Consider the following 19,065-nt stretch of genomic DNA (forward strand, 5'->3'; position numbering starts at 1 on the left):
CATGGCGGAGTACAATAATACTAATATTGTATCTGAGACCTTATAAAGAGCTTTACGAAGAAGTAGAGGCATAAGATTAAAAAATGCTAGCGTATTCACCACGGTATTTCTGAAATGCTGGTTTGTTGTAAAGATTTAATGATACTATATGTTGGGGTCCTCAAACTTTTTAAACAGGGGGCCAGTTCACTGTCCCTCAGACCGTTGGAGGGGTGGACTATAGTTAAAAAAAAAACTATGAACAAATTCCTATGCACACTGCACATATCTTATTTTGAAGTAAAAAAAACAAAAGGGCAAAAACACCCCCATGTGGCCTGTGGGCCGTAGTTTGAGGACGCCTGCTATATGTTTTTTAAAGAATTGTACCTTTTCAAAGCAAATTGCAAGTTTTATAGATCACAAAATAAATAGAAAGGTAGAAGATAGGTGTTTAAAATAATTTATAATTTTAAGCCACTTTCATTTTAAATCTAATTATATTGAAATGAAAGGGAACTTTGATTGCATTATGGTAGTCACAGATCCTTCCATTCCATACCCTTGGTATTCTATTGAATATGGCAGACGCCGCCCCCCCCCATTAAAATTAGCATAAAACAGTGTTAAAAACCTGTTCTCCAAGATGTGGCAGGAAATGTCATTTCCTGATAATTTCATTAGTTAGAATACAGTTCTACAGCTATCTTTTCTAAATGTGCATAATTTGCATTTGTTTTTAACTTGTTAAATAAATTGAAGCATTCTCTGTAATAAGTGAATGAAGAGCTGAATCAAGATAGCACCCCCGGCCAGGCTCGGTGGCTCCCACCTGTAGTTGTCCTAGCACTCTGGGGGGCTGAGGTGGGAGGATCGCTTGAGCTCAGGAGTTCGAAATCAGGAGTTCGAGAACAGCCTGAGCAAGAGCGAGACCCCCATCTCTACTAAAAATATAAAAATTAGCCTGGTGTTGTGGTGCGCGCCTGTAGACCCAGTCACTCAGGAGGCTGAGGCAGAAGGATCGCTTGAGCCCAGGAGTTTGAGGTTGCTGTGACATAGGCTGATGCCACGGCATTCTACTCAGGGCAGCAGAGTGAGTCTCTGTCTCAGAAAAAAAAAAAAAAGACTTATTTTTAACACACAGGTTGTTTATTACATTGAACATTTTCTTTGGTACTTTAAAGAGATAAAATAATGAAAAAAGAAGTAATATTTTTGACAATCTGGTTAATGTTCAGTATTTGCTAAGGCCTAAAAAAGACTTAAAAGGTAGGTGTGTGTGTGTACACACATGTGTGTGCATTTTTTTTTAAGCTGACAAAAATAATGGCCATCTCTTTAAGGATTTTATAGTCTAAAGCTTGAAAGGCATTTATTTTATGATCCAGAATTGTGGCTTTTAGCTACAAAATGGATGTTGAGGAAGCGTGGATAACTAGACTACTCTGGTTCTTAAGCCACAGTCCAGGTAGATCATGTGGAGCCAGAGGTGACTGGAGCTCTCATTTATTGAAATGTAGAAATAAGAGATAAAGCTGCCAATAGAACTCCAAGCAAAGTCTCTAATAGAGGTCTGAAGAAAATTAAATGAAATGTTCAATGTTTCCTTTGTCAATTTACTAGATTAAAATATTTCTTATGATAGAAGTAGATATATTACAATATATCTTTATTTGAGAGATATTTAAAATATCATGATATTCCATGGATTTAACTGGAGTTCTTTTCCACTGCTGACCAAATAAGATATTGTTTATGGAAAAAACTTTATAGGGCTGGGGGCCAGGAAGACCATATAGATCCAAGAATAGAGGTCGTAATGGGGTGGTGGATTCCAGGGAACACGAGAAGGAAAACTATTTTATGAATTAGCAGAGTTTGGTGTCTAAGTCCAGAAGTACATAACTAAGCATTTTGATAACTTACTATCTTTACCAAAACAGATACACACCAGAGATAGTTACTGAATACTTGCTATGTGGAAATTTAGAAACATACTATTTGTATTCAAGGATTTATAGTTAAAAATGTCATGGTAATTAGAACATAACAGCAATAGCACAATAATGATTTTAAAACAAAAGCAATACATAATTTCCTAGAAAGCCATGGCATTCAGGAAATACTAGGAAATTTGCTTTAGGCATTTAGCTAGTTTTTAAAAAAAATTTTAGTTTTAGGGCATCTTTGGCTTTCTTACTTTAAATGATAGAAATGATGCTAGACACTTGGCATTTAAACTCTTATGTGATGCATGAACTCTTATTTAATAAATAGAATCTAATATATTCTAAACGTCCTAATAAGCTATCTAGAAGTCCAGGCCTGGGTCACTTCAGCTTGCTATGTGTAATTACACACTGTGTAATTGTTGAACATTATAATTTTGCATCATGGACTTTGGAATCAGACAAACCAGAATGGAAATCCAAGTTCTGGTACTTATTAATTATCTCACTTTGAACAAAATAGCTCTCTTTGCTTTAATTTCTTCATCACTGTAGTGGAGATACCACATAATGGGATTGCTGAAAGAAATAAATGAGATAAGTTATATCAAGTACTTAACACGGAGCCAGGAACATAGTAGGAACTCAATAAATATTCTCTTATTCGATGTAAATGGTAAATTGCTTAGGAGTCTAAACTTTTTTCTAATAGACACTTTATAATTACTACAATAAGAGAAATAGCTTTAATTTGAAAAAGCCTCAATTTGCAATTAACTCAGTACAAAAGGTTTAAACTAGTTTAAAAGTTTTCCATTCTTAAACTTATTCAAGGTAAAACCTGTGTAATCTTTGATGTTTACTCCATGAGACTTCATGTTGAATTATATATTCGGAAAAAATGTCAGTGTTTATCAAATGCCTTGAACCTTTGTCAGTAACACAGTCATTCCAAAATGTAAATCTTTGTACTCTCTACAGATCAGTGATTTCCACACACTATCTTTTCTGGTAATAAAAATCAATCTGCTAATAAGGTCTCAAATGTCCTTGCTTAATTATGGGGAAGTTAATGAAACCCTGCCTCTTGTGCATTCTAAATAAAAGTACTATAGTGAATCATTCAGATCCACACTTCCTTAGACTGCCCTTTCCTAACAATGTAGTTAAACTGCAATTATTGATCACCCTGATTTATTGCCTTTTATCCTGGCTAGCTTTCATATGAAAAAAAAAGTACAATTTGCTTTGAATACTTTATTTGAAAATATTATCTAGGCCAAAATATAATATTTGGCTTTCAAAAGCTATGAAAACTGACACTTTTATAGTAAGCTTTTTTTCTAATATAATACTGAGATTAACATGATTTCAAATGAAGGTATTATAAAAATGACTACAACCTCTCTTTGTGTCAGAAATTTTGTGAAATTGACTACTTTCACATCAGAAATAATGAGGATTAATACTGAGAGACAGCTTCTTGCCTCATTTTAATCCAAAAGAGGATTTTATTGTAACTCCATTCCTCCCAAATGTTCTAGTCATCTAGAACTAGAGTTCTAGATGAGTTCTAGGATGAGACTGTGGTTTTGAGCTTGGAATGGAAGTAATTTGATTCCAAATGTGTCTGTTGTGCTATTTGGTTTGCTTTAATTTCTGGCGCTACCATAATTCCAAAGTAGAAAAAGACTTTAGGGAGTCATATTTTCCTTTAGGCAGTGACCTGAAAGGTTACATTTGGATCAAACACCCTAAACTTCCTAGAAACTAACTCTTCTGAGCCCAGATATCAAGAATATCATTTTGAGTTTATTTAAGAAACTACATTTCCATTCCCCAAATTTGCACAGCCTTTCAAATCCTACATATCCTTTAAAGGCAGTGCAGGGCCAACATCCTCTGAAGATATCCTGATGATGGCCCCAGCTGGCCAGGGATCTTTCCTGCTCCCAAAGCCCTTCAGCCTGTGCAGTCTATACCATCAAACCTAGAACTTGTATATTTCTTTTTTCGTTACACATTTAATGATAATTGGCCAATGCAGTGCTTTACAAGATGAAAAAATATTTTTCTGTCTCATCTCATTGAAATCTTCTACTAGCTTTGGGAAGGGAATAAAAAAAAATATTATTTATTTATTTTTTTTTTTTTGAGACAGAGTCTCACTTTGTTGCCCAGGCTAGAGTGAGTGCCGTGGCATCAGCCTAGCTCACAGCAACCTCAAACTCCTGGGCTCAAGCAATCCTCTGCCTCCCGGGTAGCTGGGACTACAGGCATGCGCCACCATGCCCGGCTAATTTTTTCTATATATATTTAGTTGGCCAATTAATTTCTTTCTATTTATAGTAGAGACGGGGTCTCGCTCTTGCTCAGGCTGGTTTAGAACTCCTGACCTCGAGCAATCCACCCGCCTCGGCCTCCCAGAGAGCTAGGATTACAGGCGTGAGCCACCGGGCCCGGCCTATAACAGTTATTTTTAATGGCCTTTTTGCAGTTAAGGAAACATGAGTTCCATGGAGATAGTTTCTTCTCCAATGTCATACCTGCTCTATCAACAGTGTCTGCAGACTCTGTATTCTATACTGCGTTTGCCTTGTGCATAAATCTTGTGTTCTCATCAAGACAGCTAACTCTTCAAAGACCCATTCTGATGGAAACTCCACATTCCAGATCCCACTTATAAGAAATTTAGTTGCTAATTCACTCATATACTAAGGGAGTGTTGTCTAATAGATGAACAACATGGTAATTTTAGATTTTTTAGTAGTTACATTAAAAAAAAATAAAAAGAAATGGATGAATAGGTGAAATTGCTTAATAATATCTTTTATATAATACAATGTGTCCAAAATTTTATAATTTCAACATTAATTAATATAAAAATCATTGAGACATTTTACATTTTTTTTCCTTATACTAAGTTTTTGGAGTCCAATGTGTATTTTATACTCACAGCACCTCTCTATTCAGAACAGCCACATTTCAAGTGCTCACTGTGCCTAGTGGGTACTTATGGGGCAGTACAGCACTCAAGATTTCTCCACAACGTACTTGAAAATCAGTTTCTACTCCCCGATAACAGAGTAAATGGCAATAATCATTAGTTCCACGCCAGAAGACAGAAGTGAATGATGCATAAATAATTAAAATAGTAAGAGGTTTAGGGGAAAACATGGATCCCATTCATTCTTGTGGGTTTTTTTTTTTTAATTTGTTAGTTTATTTTGCCTGGTAATTTATCATAAATATAGGGAATCCTACAATTTACAAAGGAAACTCTTTTTCATGAGGTATAGGATGTTTAGCATATCATTTATTATTCATTTGTGTTATCTTCTGAAATGCAAATCTGATTATAAATCTTCCTTGTTGAGAATTGTTCCCTGTCTCCCCACTGGTGTTTCCCGAAGTAGCCTGGTGAAAAAGACTCACCTGAGAACTTGAAAAGAATTGTCCTATCCAGGTCCCACTAAACCAACACAATCAAAATATCCAGCCTGGACACAGGTATTTTTAGTAAGCACCCCGGTGGTTTTTATCATCATCCAGTTTGCAAAATTGACCTATGAAATAAAATCTTACTCCTTATCATCATGCCAAATGGGGTCCTTTCTACCCAGCCCATGACTAGACACCCTATCCATCCAGAGTCAGATTTCAGCAACAGAGAAGCACTTGTTAAAACTCTCCATCTTCTGTCCCACCTGCTTCAGGCTAGAATACTCCCCTCCCTTGTGTCTGGCAGCAAACTTCTGATAAGTCAATCTCAGGGCCACTTCTGCAGGGCTTGCCTCTTTGCCTAGCCAGGAATGCTTTCTCTCCACACTCTCATTGCTTCTTAATATTCTTACAGTGAGGCTCTGAAGGTCTCTAGCTCTCATTATCTGTGTTGCCTGTGCCTCCTTACTGAGGATGGGGTTTATGACTTCAGTCTGGTATTTATAGCCACTAGTAAGGAGTCTGGCACAAGGAAATATTCAATAAATATTTTTCTAATGAAAGCCTGCTGGTACTAGTAATAATAACATGTCCATCTGTTTCGTAGTGGTTTACAGATTGCAGTGTGGTTTTCACTTTCATCATCTCATTTAATTCTCAGTGCAACCTTGTGAGGTGGGAATTATTATTTTATAAGATGAAACTGAGAAGTTGAGGGACTTGCCCCGCATGACTTGTAAGAGGTGACACTGTACCTCCAACCTGGGTCCATCCTTTTACCACCTAATTTCTGTGCAGAGTATAAGAGAAACATATATCTTGGGTTCAGATTTCCAGTGAAGTGGAGAAATGGCCTTTGCTTATTCAGCCTACTTGCTAAAAAAAAAAGCGATCAAAGCCTACTTTTATGGATTTTTTTCTGCTCTAAATTTTTAGCCTAGAAAGCATAATTCACAAAATTTGCACCTGGTGTTTAGTTAATCAACAGTCACCAGGTTGTATAAATATTCACATGAGCAGTGAGCAGTGTATGAATAATCAGTGAGACCAGTTAGAGTCTCATAGGGTTGTTATTCTCTTAAAGGCATTTCAGTGGTTTTTCCCTGTCATTCTGGAAAATTCCTTATATCCTTTGGATAAAGATGCTAATACATCTTAACAGAATATAGACTCCCTTGATATTTTAAGGAAAATCTGACCAAATGAGAATATGAATTAACTGAAGTGGTTTGTGATACGTTAGAAATATTATGATATTATTATTTGTTAGATAATCATGAGTCTATCAATTTTACGTCTTCAAAATTAGAGAAACAGTCCAGTCTGGATCAATCTTTCCACGAAATATGTATCAGTCTGTGGTCTCATACAAATTTATTTTAAGAGTTAGGACTTCCCTTTATCAGAACAATAGCTAGAAACTCCTTCATTTCCTCTGTTTCTAGGCAATTCCATTTTATCTGGTAAGTATTAGTCAGCAGATTTTTATAGCTCAGAGGAACTATTTCAATTTTTTTTAACAAATTAATTGCAGTAGTTTGAGAGCACACTCTTCTTGCATGTCATTCTTGTTGGGTTACTGATGTTGTTTCATTCTATGGTGATTCCCTGGTAGAACAGAAATGAAATAATTGTCATTTTAAAAACCCAATAAATCTTAGCCCCCATTAAAACAGCCATATGGTTATTTACTAAGTCCTGGTCTAAATTTAAATAATAACTGCTTAGAGCCTCCTCAGAGGTCACATTTTTTCTGCCTAAAAGAGGGTTGTGCTGTTTTATGCAGTTATGTAGTAATGAGCCTTTCCTAATATTCTATTTGGTAAATCTCTTCTATACCATTAGAAATGGTAAAACAATTAATATACAGATGATGCTAGCCAGTAAGTTAATTTACTGTCTGGAGTATATATAAACTCAGGACAAAGTGAAAATATTGAAGTAAGAATCATTTTATGCAGACATTTTTTTATGTAAAAACATTTTTTTTCCTCATCAAAATGCCTTTATTTCAGATAGTCATCATGTGTTCCTTTGGCCTCATGAAATATTTTTAAAGTGCTCATCCATATGTTGTCTAATTTGAAAAAACAGTACCAACAAGTACATTAGGTACGGAAATGTGAGTTCGCTGTTGTTACTGTTATCATCATTGTCAGAAATGGAATAACAACCAGAATTTCATGGAATTGTGATATAGCTATCTTTTAAAATATATAACAGCTCTTTTGAGATATAATTCACATTTCATATAGTTTACTATTGAAAGTGTGAAATTCAATAGTTTGTTTATTCAGAGTTTTGAAACCATTACCACAATCAATTTTAGATCATTGTCATCACCCCAAAAAGAAACCCTGTACCCATTAGCAGCCACCTCCCATTTCTCCCTCAACCCCTCAACCTTAAGCAACTACTAAGCCACTTTCTGTCTCTGTTGATTAGCCTATTCTGAACCTTTCACACGAATGGAATCGTAGACTCTGTGGTCTTTTGTGAGTGGTTTCATTCACTAAGCTTATGTTTTCAAGGCTCATCCATGCTGTAAATCAGTCCATCGTTCCTTGTTATGACTAAACAATATTCCATTGTATGGCTATACCATGTTTCATCTCTTCATTAGTTGATAGACATTTGAGCTGTCCCACTTTCCAGCTATTGTGAATAATGCTGCTATAAACACTCATGTACACGTTTTTATGTGGAAATATATTTTCATTTCTCTTGGGTATGTATACCTAGGAGTGAAATTGCTGAGTCACATGGTAACCCTATGTTTAATCTTTTGAGGCGCTGCCAGACTGTATTCCAAAGTGACTTCACCATTTTACATTCCTACCAGCAGTGTGTGAGGGTTCCAGTTTCTCTCCATGCTCCCCAAGACCTGCTTTTATCTGTCTCTTTGATGATAGTCATCCTGATGAGCCTGAAGTGGCATCTCATTGTGCTTTTGATTTACCTCTCCCTGATAGCTAATGATATCAAGCAGCGTTTCGTATGCTGTGGGCCATTTGTATATCTTCTTGGGAAAAATACCTATCGATATCTTTGCCCATTTTTAAAATTGGGTTTTGTTTTTATTACTGGGTTTTTTTTTTAACAGGCTTAATTCACTCTGTTTTTCTTATATAAAAATGCTATGTTGTAGCCACAGCTGGAGCCTGGGTCCTCTGCACACAGACTCTGATGTGGGTCTTGACAAGATGGTCAATAAATTCCTGACCCTAGAGAGACTTGGTGAATACTATCTCTTTCCAGGGTCAGGAGTCAGTTAGCTATAGGTCTTGGAGATGGCACCAAAAGCGGTCTTGGCAGCCAGGCTCGGTGGCTTACGCTTGTAATCCTAGCACTCAGGGAGGCCAAGGCGGGAGGGTTACTTGAGGTCAGGAGTTCAAGAACATCCTCAGCAAGAGCAAGACCCCCGTGTCTCTACTGAAAATAGAAAGAAATTAGCCAGGCAACTAAAATAAAATAAAAAAATTAATTGGGCATGGTGGTGCATACCTGTAGTTCCAGCTACTCGGGAGGCTGAGGCAGGAGGATTGCTTGAGCCCAGGAGTTTGAGGTTGCTGTGAGCGAGGCTGATGCCACGGCACTCTAGCTAAGGCAGCAGAGCGAGACTGTGTCTCAGGAAAAAAAAAAAAGTGGCCTTGGCAAAGTTGCCTAGGTGGCAGTGCAGCCCCGGGCTGAGGTGCAGTGAGGTGTAGCAGTCATTGATACCAGCCATCAGCAGCAGCTTCTTGGGCACAGGGGCTGAGACAATGCCCCTTCCTCTAGGGGCAGGGATGCGATGTACCAGCACAGAGCCACAGAGGCCTGTCACCTTTCAAGGAATGGTGTGAGGCTTGCCAATGTTGTCCCCCAAGTAGCCTCTCCACACAGGGACAATGGAATGCTTGGCCAGGATGATGGCGCCTTGGATGGCAGTGGCTATGTCTTTGGAGCACTTAACACCCAGACCGTCATGGCCATTATAGTCCCCAATGGCAGCAAACACCTGGATCCTGGTCCACTAGCCAGCGTGGGTCTGCTTTTGCACAAGCATAATCTTCAAAACCTCAGCCTTGAGAGATGCCCCCAGGAAAAAATAAATCAATGATCTCAGACTCCTTGATGGGCAAGGAAAAGAAAGAGATAGATCTCCTCTGGAGATTTGATCTTCAAGTCCTTGATTAGGCAGCCCAGCATGGTGATGGGCACCCACTCCTCATCCTTGTCCTTGCCTCTATGACCTCTGCTGCCCCTGCCCCGGCCATGGCTGCAGCCCTGGTCCCTAATGCCATTGCGGAAGCCTTCATAGAAGCTGCCACAGCCTCATTCCAGGGCCTCCAGGGGCTCCCGCACCTTCCACTGCAGTGGCGTCATCTGCTATTGGATGTTTTCTTGGAGAAGTATTATCCAGTTTTAAGAGTTCTTTGTATGTTCTCTGTACAAGTTCCTTATCAGATATGTGATTTGCAAATATTTTCTCTCATCCTGTGTGTTGTCTTTTCACTTTCTTAGTGACTACATCTGTGTATCTTGTAACCTTACCCTTTAAGGCACTGTGTCTTCCAGAATCTTCGAGTCTGAGTTAGTTCCAGCTCTTCTTTCCATAGTTTCCTGTTGCATTCCTGTTATTAGAGCACTGCACACAGTGTGTTGATGTGATCAGTCTAGGATTTATCTTCCTTTACCAGATGGAACTGTGGCTACAAATCTTTGAATCACCAATGCCTGGGACCCTGCCTAACACAAAATGGGAGCTCGATAATTGCTTGTTCAACTAAACAAAAATGACCCTTGAGTCTGAAAAAAAATGATCCCGGTCAATACTAATCTAAGAAAGCTAATAGAAGGAGCCTTAATAGACTGTCAAAGAATCTGGGGGTGGGAGGGAAATTGCAATCTCTTGTACAGATATTTCTTATAGTAGTACTTTTCTATTGATTTTTTAAAAATTATTTTTTTATGATCCTTTCCTCATTTGTCCTAAACTTTTCTAAACTGAAGCAGTAAATGGCATCTCCTCTATTTTTTGGAGCATGTTTTCTCACAGTGACATTCTAGATGCTGTCTCTGTCCATTTTCACTGTTGTTGAAAATGCTGCAGATGTCCTAGTTTGATTGGAAAATTACAGATAACATAAAGTAACAGTTACTCTCTGTAAAAGGGGGATGAGGATTTAATTGTCTAAATACAGTCCTTCTCAGAACTCCCTAGTTCTTGATTTTAAATCCTGATGGACACAAGTACGAGACTATTTCAAAATGAGATCCAAGAAGGAAGCCCATATAATTTTTGTGTGCCTGTGATGAGATTTGATATTTGTTCTCTCATCCACTTTTATTTTTTATTCGGCACTAAGGCAGCTTAAACAGAAAAAGAAAAAAGCAGAGAAAACTAGTTGACAGCCTAAGATGATTGATTTATTTTCTCTTAGCACGGCAAGATGTGCTAAAATTACTTCATCTTAAAAGACTTACTGGGATTCCTGAATGAGAAATACCCCCACTCTTGATATTTTTTTCTTTTATGAAACAAAAATAGCTCTATTTTTGGGAGAGAGAGTTTGGCAGACATGCTGATTATAATACGGTATTGGAAAACACTTACTTTGATTGACTAAAAACCAGATGCTGTTCATGGTAGTTAAAAGCCTATAATAATGTGTTCACTCTGGTGTTCACCACACTTCTGTGAGATTAATAATAAGATCCTCCAATCTAGAGGTGGAGAAACCAGGAGAGGACACTGGAGAAGTGCTTCCCTGCCTTCCCCCAGAACTCCCTAGGAACAGCACTGGCCAGAGCATGACCTTATTGAGGACAGAGGTCTTGTTTCATTAGCTGTTGGGTCTTCTTTGCTGGGATATAGGCCTAGCACAGTATAGGTGTTCACACAAATATTTGGTGGGTAGAAGGAGAATGGGAAGTATTTGATTCCTCAGACTGACAGGTCAGGGTTGGAGGTCCACAGGGGTACTACTTACTAGCTGAAGTCCTTAAAGTATTTAATCTCCTTAAACTTCAATTTATTCTTTGCAAAATGGTGGATAATACCATTACCTACTTCTTGAGGTACAGAATAGTAAACAGTGGATTATCATTAGCTGTTACTAAATTGAGAAATTTCCTGACTTCCCATTCAAAACTTGTCTGCCCTGATATTAATGAACTTGGTTAAATAAACATGGTCAAGTTTATGCATATATGTCACCAGTAAAGTCCTTCTCTACTGAAGAGAAAGAATAGGAAGAAATTGAAGAGGCATTATTTGGACTTTGATGTCTACGAGCTCTACTGAATTAGATTTGACCCTCACTTTTAGGGAATCACTCACCGACACTGGGGAAGATGAAATACAGAAGTTTGTCCAGCCTGATATTCTTGTCTTTGGAGGTTGGCCCTAGTTCTTAGAACAAAAAAAAAAAAAGTCAGTAGTTGTTAGTTACTGTATCTCATTTTCCAAAACACACATGTTTCTTTGTTATAGTCATTTACAGATACTTTTTGCATGCCACATTTTTGTTTTGGTGCTCTTGGTAAATCACTAAATGACTAACCTTCATGTTCCTAATGTATTTAAATTGTCAAAGGGACTCTTTTAGGAATATATGTGCTGATAAGGGTGTTAAGCTTGAACAATGTGTAAAAAAATGAAGGCCAAGTGAAGAGGCCTTGACATTGTGAATAGAATAATAAAGTGGACTCTGAGGATTGCTGTGTGACGAATGGATTATTGGATATAGAAAGAAGTTATTTTTAGACACGACATCCCTATAAGCCCTGAAGCTACGTGTTTTACAAACTAGAAATTTATGCGCAAAATAAAAATTACCAGATGTCAGTCTCTGCATGTGCCAACTGGCAAATGTGTAGTGGATCGGAATCTGGAAGAAATGACACCCATTTCTTTGCCATTCAGACTCAAAAGGGATAGTTGAGGTAAAATGCTGTTGAAAAAATTACAGTGTTCTCAGCTAAAGTTGTCACACATTATGAATTGTTATCTGAAAGGCTTTAATTTTTTTTCTCTTCATGACTGCATGCATGTTTGTGGCATTACAAATGTAACCCACATTTCTATTCTAATTTAATACATTCTTTCCTGAGGTTTGTCTTGTTCTTTTAAAGGGTGAGCAGATATCTTATTTAAAGAACCAACCTGTACACGGCATTCTATTAATAATAAAGGTCCAATACAGAGCTAACTATGTAATAGGATTTGTGACTTGTATCTTGCACATAACGGTAAAACTCAGTCATTTTCATGAAATAATCAAATGAGTTCTCTTCTCTTCTTAGAAATTCGAGCTCAACTGGTAGAACAACAAAAATGCCTGGAGCAGCAAACGGAGATGCGAGTTCAGCTTCTCCAGGACCTGCAAGATTTCTTCCGAAAAAAAGCCGAAATTGAAACAGAATATTCTCGGAACCTGGAGAAGTTAGCAGAAAGGTTCATGGCCAAAACTAGAAGCACTAAGGACCATCAACAATACAAGTAAGAGAGACTTGACTCAAATTCACCTTTCCAAGGTGATATCCTTCCTTTTGACACCCTTATTGGTTTTAGATTTTTCCATTCTTGTCTGAGAAGCAATTGGTGGGCATATTCCCATAAATAAAAGCAACCCCCTACATTTATAATTTATCCTCATCAATTTGTCATTTTGAACCAATAGTATTCTCTTGACATTTTTCTCATTCTCATATCCATATATATATATGTATATATATGGATAATTTTATCTATAAGAAGAGAAGGTATGTATTTGTAAAACTCTTGATTATGGAAAGTGGGGAGTTGTTATTTGCCCAGGTAAAACAGATTTAAAATAGCTGCTTCTTCAAGCAAAGGCTTCAGGATTTCTTTCTTTCTTTTTTTTTTTTTTGAGACAGAGTCTCACTCTGTTGCCCGGGCTAGAGTGCTGTGGCATCAGCCTAGCTCACAGCAACCTCAAACTCCTGGGCTAAAGCGATCCTCCTGCCTCAGCCTCCCGAGTAGCTGGGACTACAGGCATGTGCCACCATGCCCGGCTAATTTTTTCTGTATATTTTTAGTTGTCCATCTAATTTCTTTCTATTTTTTTTTTTTTTTTTTTAGTAGAGATGAGGTCTCACTCTTGCTCAGGCTGGTCTCGAACTCCTAAGCTCAAGAGATCCTCCTACCTCGGCCTCCCAGGGTGCTACGATTACAGGCATGAGTCGCCACGCCCGGCTGGCTTCTGGATTTCTGTAGTGATTTTATATGAAACTAAGCAATAAGGGTTTCTTGGGCTTAGTGTCCACTCCACTCCCTGCCCATCATGTTTGTGGTCATTGCAATTGAGACTGATTTAAAACAAGGATACTTAGTAAGATGCTTACGAGTGAGCATAATTAAACCTTACATTAACTGTAATTTAAAAATACTTATAGACTGTTCTGATAATGAAATTTACCTTATAATTTAAATCCTAGAGACAGAGAGAGACAAGTAAGCAGACAACTTTGGTGGAGTGTGCAAGTGCTCCGACAGGGGCAAGCGCAGGACAGACCTGGCTGAAAGCTGTTCTGTAGTGGAGGTGGGGAGGGAAGGTCTTAGAAGAGGTGACATCTAAGCAAAGACCTGAAGGACTAGTTGGCCTGTAAAGGGGAGCAGAGGGAATATTCCAGGCGAGGGGAACATCATGGGTAAGGAGCCAGCAGGGAAGGGGTGTAGGGCGGGTTTGCAGAACTGAAGCCTCCAGTGGGAGCGAGTAGTGAGGGAGTGAGCAGTCTGGCTGCAGATGTATATTGGAGCAGGTCATGGAGGCCTGTGGATCTTCTTGGGCAGTTTGGACTTTATCCTGAAGCATGAGATGCCTTTAGAGAGTTTTAAGTAGAATGTCGTGGTGACACTTGCATTTTAAAATGATAACAAAGACTGGCTGGGCACCCTGGCTCATGCCTATACAACTAGCACTTTGGGAGGCTGAGGTGGGAGGATCCCTTGAGGCCAGGAATTGAAGACCAGCCTGTCAACATAGTGAGAAGTTGTCTCTTAAAAAAATAATAATAATGACGAAGACCATAGATAGGATTGTGGACTAGAGGAAGAGAGAGTAGAGAGAGAGACTGTAAGTGGGCTGTTGCATTGATGGCGTGAACTAACAACCCTGCAGGCAGAGAGAAGTAGCGCTGTTTGCAAGACAGTAAAAAGATAGCATAGACTTTCACTTCTGGAAATACAAGCAGACCAGATAACCTGAAAAACACGTCTGCCACAAAACTCCCAGAAATGCTGGTTAAATATATAACGGACACCATCTTATGTGTATAACTGAACCCACAGGAAAGTAAGGGAAATTTCCAGGGGCCAAAAAAGGAAGATCAAACTGAAAACCTAAGTGGCAGTTGTATCCACCCTTTAAACCCACATGGGAACAGAAGATGAGGTCTGTGCAAGGTAAAGACTTGGAACTGAGGGCTGCCCCACCACTGACACTAATGCATTGCATCCTAGGATCAAAACAGCTGCTATCTCAGTGAAAGGTGAAAGGGTAAAAAAAGAAAACTATTAATATCTACCCACCTGCACAGGACACAGTAAGGAGACCTGTCTGCTCAGCCTGGGCTCCAAACTGGAAGGAGCTGTTGAGAAGCATGTCTTTGCCTTGCTTCACCATTAGCTTTGCAGTTTCGTTTTACACCCCTCCATGACCTTGGATCCTACATAAAAAGTCCGGTGGGAACTCTCCCTGGGGTACTTTTGCAGAGGCAAATGCAAAACTATTCTGGATAAAGAATACCTTTCTCTCTCTCTCCCCCTCTACCCCACACCCGACTCTCAGATGCCTTTAACCTTTAGTATTGGTCCAGCATAGAAATAAATCTTAATGAAGATTCCCAGGGTGAACAAACGTCACATGTACTTGACAGAGACTAGGGCTGGAAAGAGGGGACTGGAGCCAGTACTATACTCACATTTATAGTGAATGTCCCTTTTTAAAAGCAATCGCAAATAAAAACACAGCCCATTCATCCGCTCCACAGATATTTTTAGTGTCGTCTTCTGGGTTTGCACTTGGTAATTGGTTGTGAACTGAGAACATGGATGGGTCCGTGAACCTTAGTCTGGCCCCTCAGTAGATAGAAGCCGCGTTTCGTTTCTCCTGGTTTGTTTAGTAGTTTTCTTCAAAACGAGAGCAGTTTGAAATTTTCTTTTGCTTCAGTTTATCATTGAATAAGATGAATAAGAAGTCCGTGGAAAGGATAACCCAGGATTAAGAAAGACACAAAGACATGCTTTATTAAGGAGTCAGCCAGACCTGGATGTATTAATAAATACTGGCTCCACTGTGTGGTTTTTGGTCAAGTCACTTAGCCTCTATGAGCCTTGGTTTCCTAACTTGTAAAATGAGGTTTTATGACCATTGAGTAAGAAACATGACCAAGTCCTTCATATGATTGATGGCTGGCATGGAATATACATTCAATATTCCTCCTCCTCTTTACCAAACAAATGTTGTATCTTTAGCACGATAATGTCATCAGTCGTTTAAGTTCAACTGTGGAGCCTAGCTCGTATCCTTGGTGCAGAGTTGCTACTGTACAGTGGAAAGACCAAGGCTTGGTTGAGCCTCCTGGGACCCAAAAGACTGTCCGACACTAGCTTTGGTCTTTATCAAATCATTGTGCTTTGCTAAGCTTTACTTCTCTCATTCATAGAAAGGATACAGAGAATCTGTGCCTTAGATGGCAGTGGTAAGGATTAAGTAGAGTTCATGTCTGTAAAGTCTCTAGAGCAGCCGCTGGATGAAAATACCTAACTTTATATATCATTTACTATGTGCCCAAGGCATTGTCGTAAGGATTTAAAAATACGTATCAGCTCAAATAATCCTCATAATAATCTTATGAGATAAATACTGTTGTTTTACCCATTCTACAAAGTAGCTGAGGCACAGAAAGGTTAAAATAATTTGCCGAAAGTCACATGGCTAATAAATGATAGTTCTGGGATATGAACCTAGACAGCATAGCTATAGAGTTCACATTCTTGACCTGTATACCCCTTCTCACAGAAGGTGCTCAATGACTGATAGCTGCTGTTATTATTACTGATGTTAATATTAATACTACTACTATTAAGGGAATAATAATACATTTATTCAATGAATAAAATAATACATAATGCTTATTGCTGTGGGGCAGGGCACCGAGGTTACAAAGATGTATGAAATGTTCTCAAAGAATAAAAGATGCAGCATAAAAGATGTACAGAAAAGTTAATGTGAATTAGGTAACATTTACCTCTGCAGCTGCTGGATGGAGAATGTCAGTAGAGAAGCTCCAATTACCTCCTGTGGAACCACTGACCCTTCCCTGATGGCTTTAAGAAAAAAGGGGGTTCCCAGGTGGAGGATGGGATTCTTAGTGTGCCAGTGGGGAGGGTGGGAGGTTGCTCTGATGGGTGCAAGTGCTAAGACCCTACATCAAACATTTCTTCCCCTACTCCCAGTCCTGCTTTTGTCCTCTACTTTCTTTGTCTTCTTTAGAGGGTTTTCACTTGATGCAGTACTAAATCCTGAATCTGGGAGACGTAAAGGCAGAAAGACCTGACTTAATCATTTCTTTCCTAACGTAATTAATAATTAGGTTCATAAGTGATCATGAATAATAGGAGGCTAATACATCTGCTTAAATGGCACTTGTGCCCTTGTGTTAGGATAAACATTCTATGCCATTTTGCCATTTTACAGTTAGCTTTTAAAATAAAGAACAAAATTTTTAAAATTGCACTTTTTTTTTTTTCAGTAAAAACATCCCAGTTGCTCACTATTTTTGTTTGTAGTTTTTCTTGTAAGATTTTATAAAAGTCTTTTGTGGTCCACATTCACTTTTAGCTTTATTATCCAGAATAGAATAAGTAGCACTTATAAATATGAAATAGTTTAATGGGTTTCAACAGGACATGTGACAAGTCATAAGCCAGCAAACTTCTTGGTTCTATTTGTGAGCCTTGAGACGACACAATAAAGTTCTGATTCCCAGGAATACTTTTTGGGAGGCTGGAGGTTATGTATCCGAGGATTAATGAATAACCCTCAAATTTATGTTCCATGGAAAGCATAACTAGCCAAATTTCTTTTCCAGCAACAGACTGAACCTTCAAAGCAGACTTTGTGTGCTGTGGCTAACCACAGTCTGTCTGAGACAGTAGTCAATAGATTTTTATGTAAACATAAATTGCTTTCTTCAATGGGGTGTTTAGAGCTGCAGGCCTGCCTAAGCACTCAGTGTGTAGGGTCCCCTGGCCCTTGTCAGGAATGTGAATTTTCACCAGTGTTCTTGGTCCAGATTTTTCCTTCCAAGCCTGGAGAATTGCTGGCTCTGTGCCATGCATAGGCTGGAAGGCTGATCTTCTGGCTGTCAAGTGTCCTGGTCTGAGCAATGCTCAGAGTAGAGAGAACGGTGACAATATCCATCTGTTGTGGCTCCCTCGTTTGCCTTGGTGACTTTGCTCAGCTGATTGGGACAGCTTTGAAATTGATGGTAATTCTGTCTTTCTTCACTACTTAGGAAAGACCAGAACCTGTTATCTCCGGTGAACTGCTGGTATTTGCTCCTGAACCAAGTGAGGAGAGAAAGCAAAGACCATGCCACCTTGAGTGACATCTATCTGAACAACGTGATTATGCGCTTCATGCAGATCAGTGAGGATTCCACCAGGATGTTTAAAAAGGTACACTCCATGAACTCCGCTACTCCGTGTGCTTTCTGGTAACTGCTTCGCCTGTTACCGGAACTGAGAGCAGTGTCTCAAAAATATTAGGTGAATGCATATTTTAAAGACACAGAACAAAAAGTTAAACCTGAACAGGCACACTTACAGAGCATAACTCAGTGAATCTGTGAGCTGAACAATGCTAGCAAAATTTTGAAATAGGATGTACCTGCGAGGTGCACCTCTGTCCTTAGGAAACAGACTGCCTGCACTTATGAAAAGTCAGAGCAGAGTGGAAAAGCCTCGAATTCTTGTGTTCAAACTCACACATCATCAGACACTTGTGAAGAACGAGATTACCATATGTGCTGCTCTCTCAGAAAAATATTACCGCAGTTTTTTCTTGCTCTCACCAGACCGGCAGCAGAGGCTGTGAGAGAGCGACATGAAGAAGGTTCCGCAGGGCACAGAAAATGCAGTCCCTTGCACACCAGAGAGCCTCTTCCTTCCCAAGTCCATTAAAAAACAAGAACTGGGATTTTAAGGCTTCTTATCATCATTGCTCGTTTCTGCCAGCTCTTGGCAATTTTTGTTTGTTTGTTTGTTTGGACGTTTTTGTTGAGAACAATAATAAAATTGGACCATTTCCTGTGCAGAGAATGCAGCTACTTGCCCAGTGAGACTGGCTTTTTTTTTCATGCTTGTAGGATGAGGTCCCCCCGCCCCCGTCCCCCCTCACCCCCTCAACTTTGTACTAGTAGTTAGTGTTGGTTACCTGTACCTCTATTTACTAAGTAGTTATTAGTTTCAGAAAGTGGGGGAAGTGGGGGAAACACCCTGTAGATTATTACTAACATACTTATGTTTCAAAGGGGCCCCTTAAAACAAGGACATAGTGTTAAGCAGGCCAGCTGGAAAACTTCTTAGTCATGTTTGATGTATCCACATTAGATTTGATTTCTGACCTAGAAATGGAATTTAGCAAGCTCTAAGTCATCTTGTGCTCTATTAAATAGAAATAAAAAT

At 38.9% G+C, this 19,065-nt stretch overlaps 1 protein-coding gene and 1 pseudogene across 2 annotated transcripts in view; one reads left to right on the forward strand and one right to left on the reverse strand.

Moving 5' to 3' along the window:
- The window catches only part of SRGAP1 (SLIT-ROBO Rho GTPase activating protein 1), a 269,594-nt gene that overhangs the window by 116,838 nt on the left and 133,691 nt on the right, over positions 1-19,065 (forward strand). For both annotated transcript variants that reach the window (XM_012782378.3, XM_012782379.3), the window contains exons 2-3: positions 12,657-12,852; positions 17,895-18,057. In XM_012782378.3, coding sequence (XP_012637832.2) covers positions 12,657-12,852; positions 17,895-18,057 — 359 coding nt within the window. The remainder of the gene's footprint in view (positions 1-12,656; positions 12,853-17,894; positions 18,058-19,065) is intronic.
- On the reverse strand, positions 8,465-11,920 carry LOC105880935 (small ribosomal subunit protein uS5-like; annotated as a pseudogene).

Source organism: Microcebus murinus, chromosome 10 (genome assembly GCF_040939455.1).
Source record: "Microcebus murinus isolate Inina chromosome 10, M.murinus_Inina_mat1.0, whole genome shotgun sequence".
NCBI lineage: Eukaryota > Metazoa > Chordata > Mammalia > Primates > Cheirogaleidae > Microcebus > Microcebus murinus.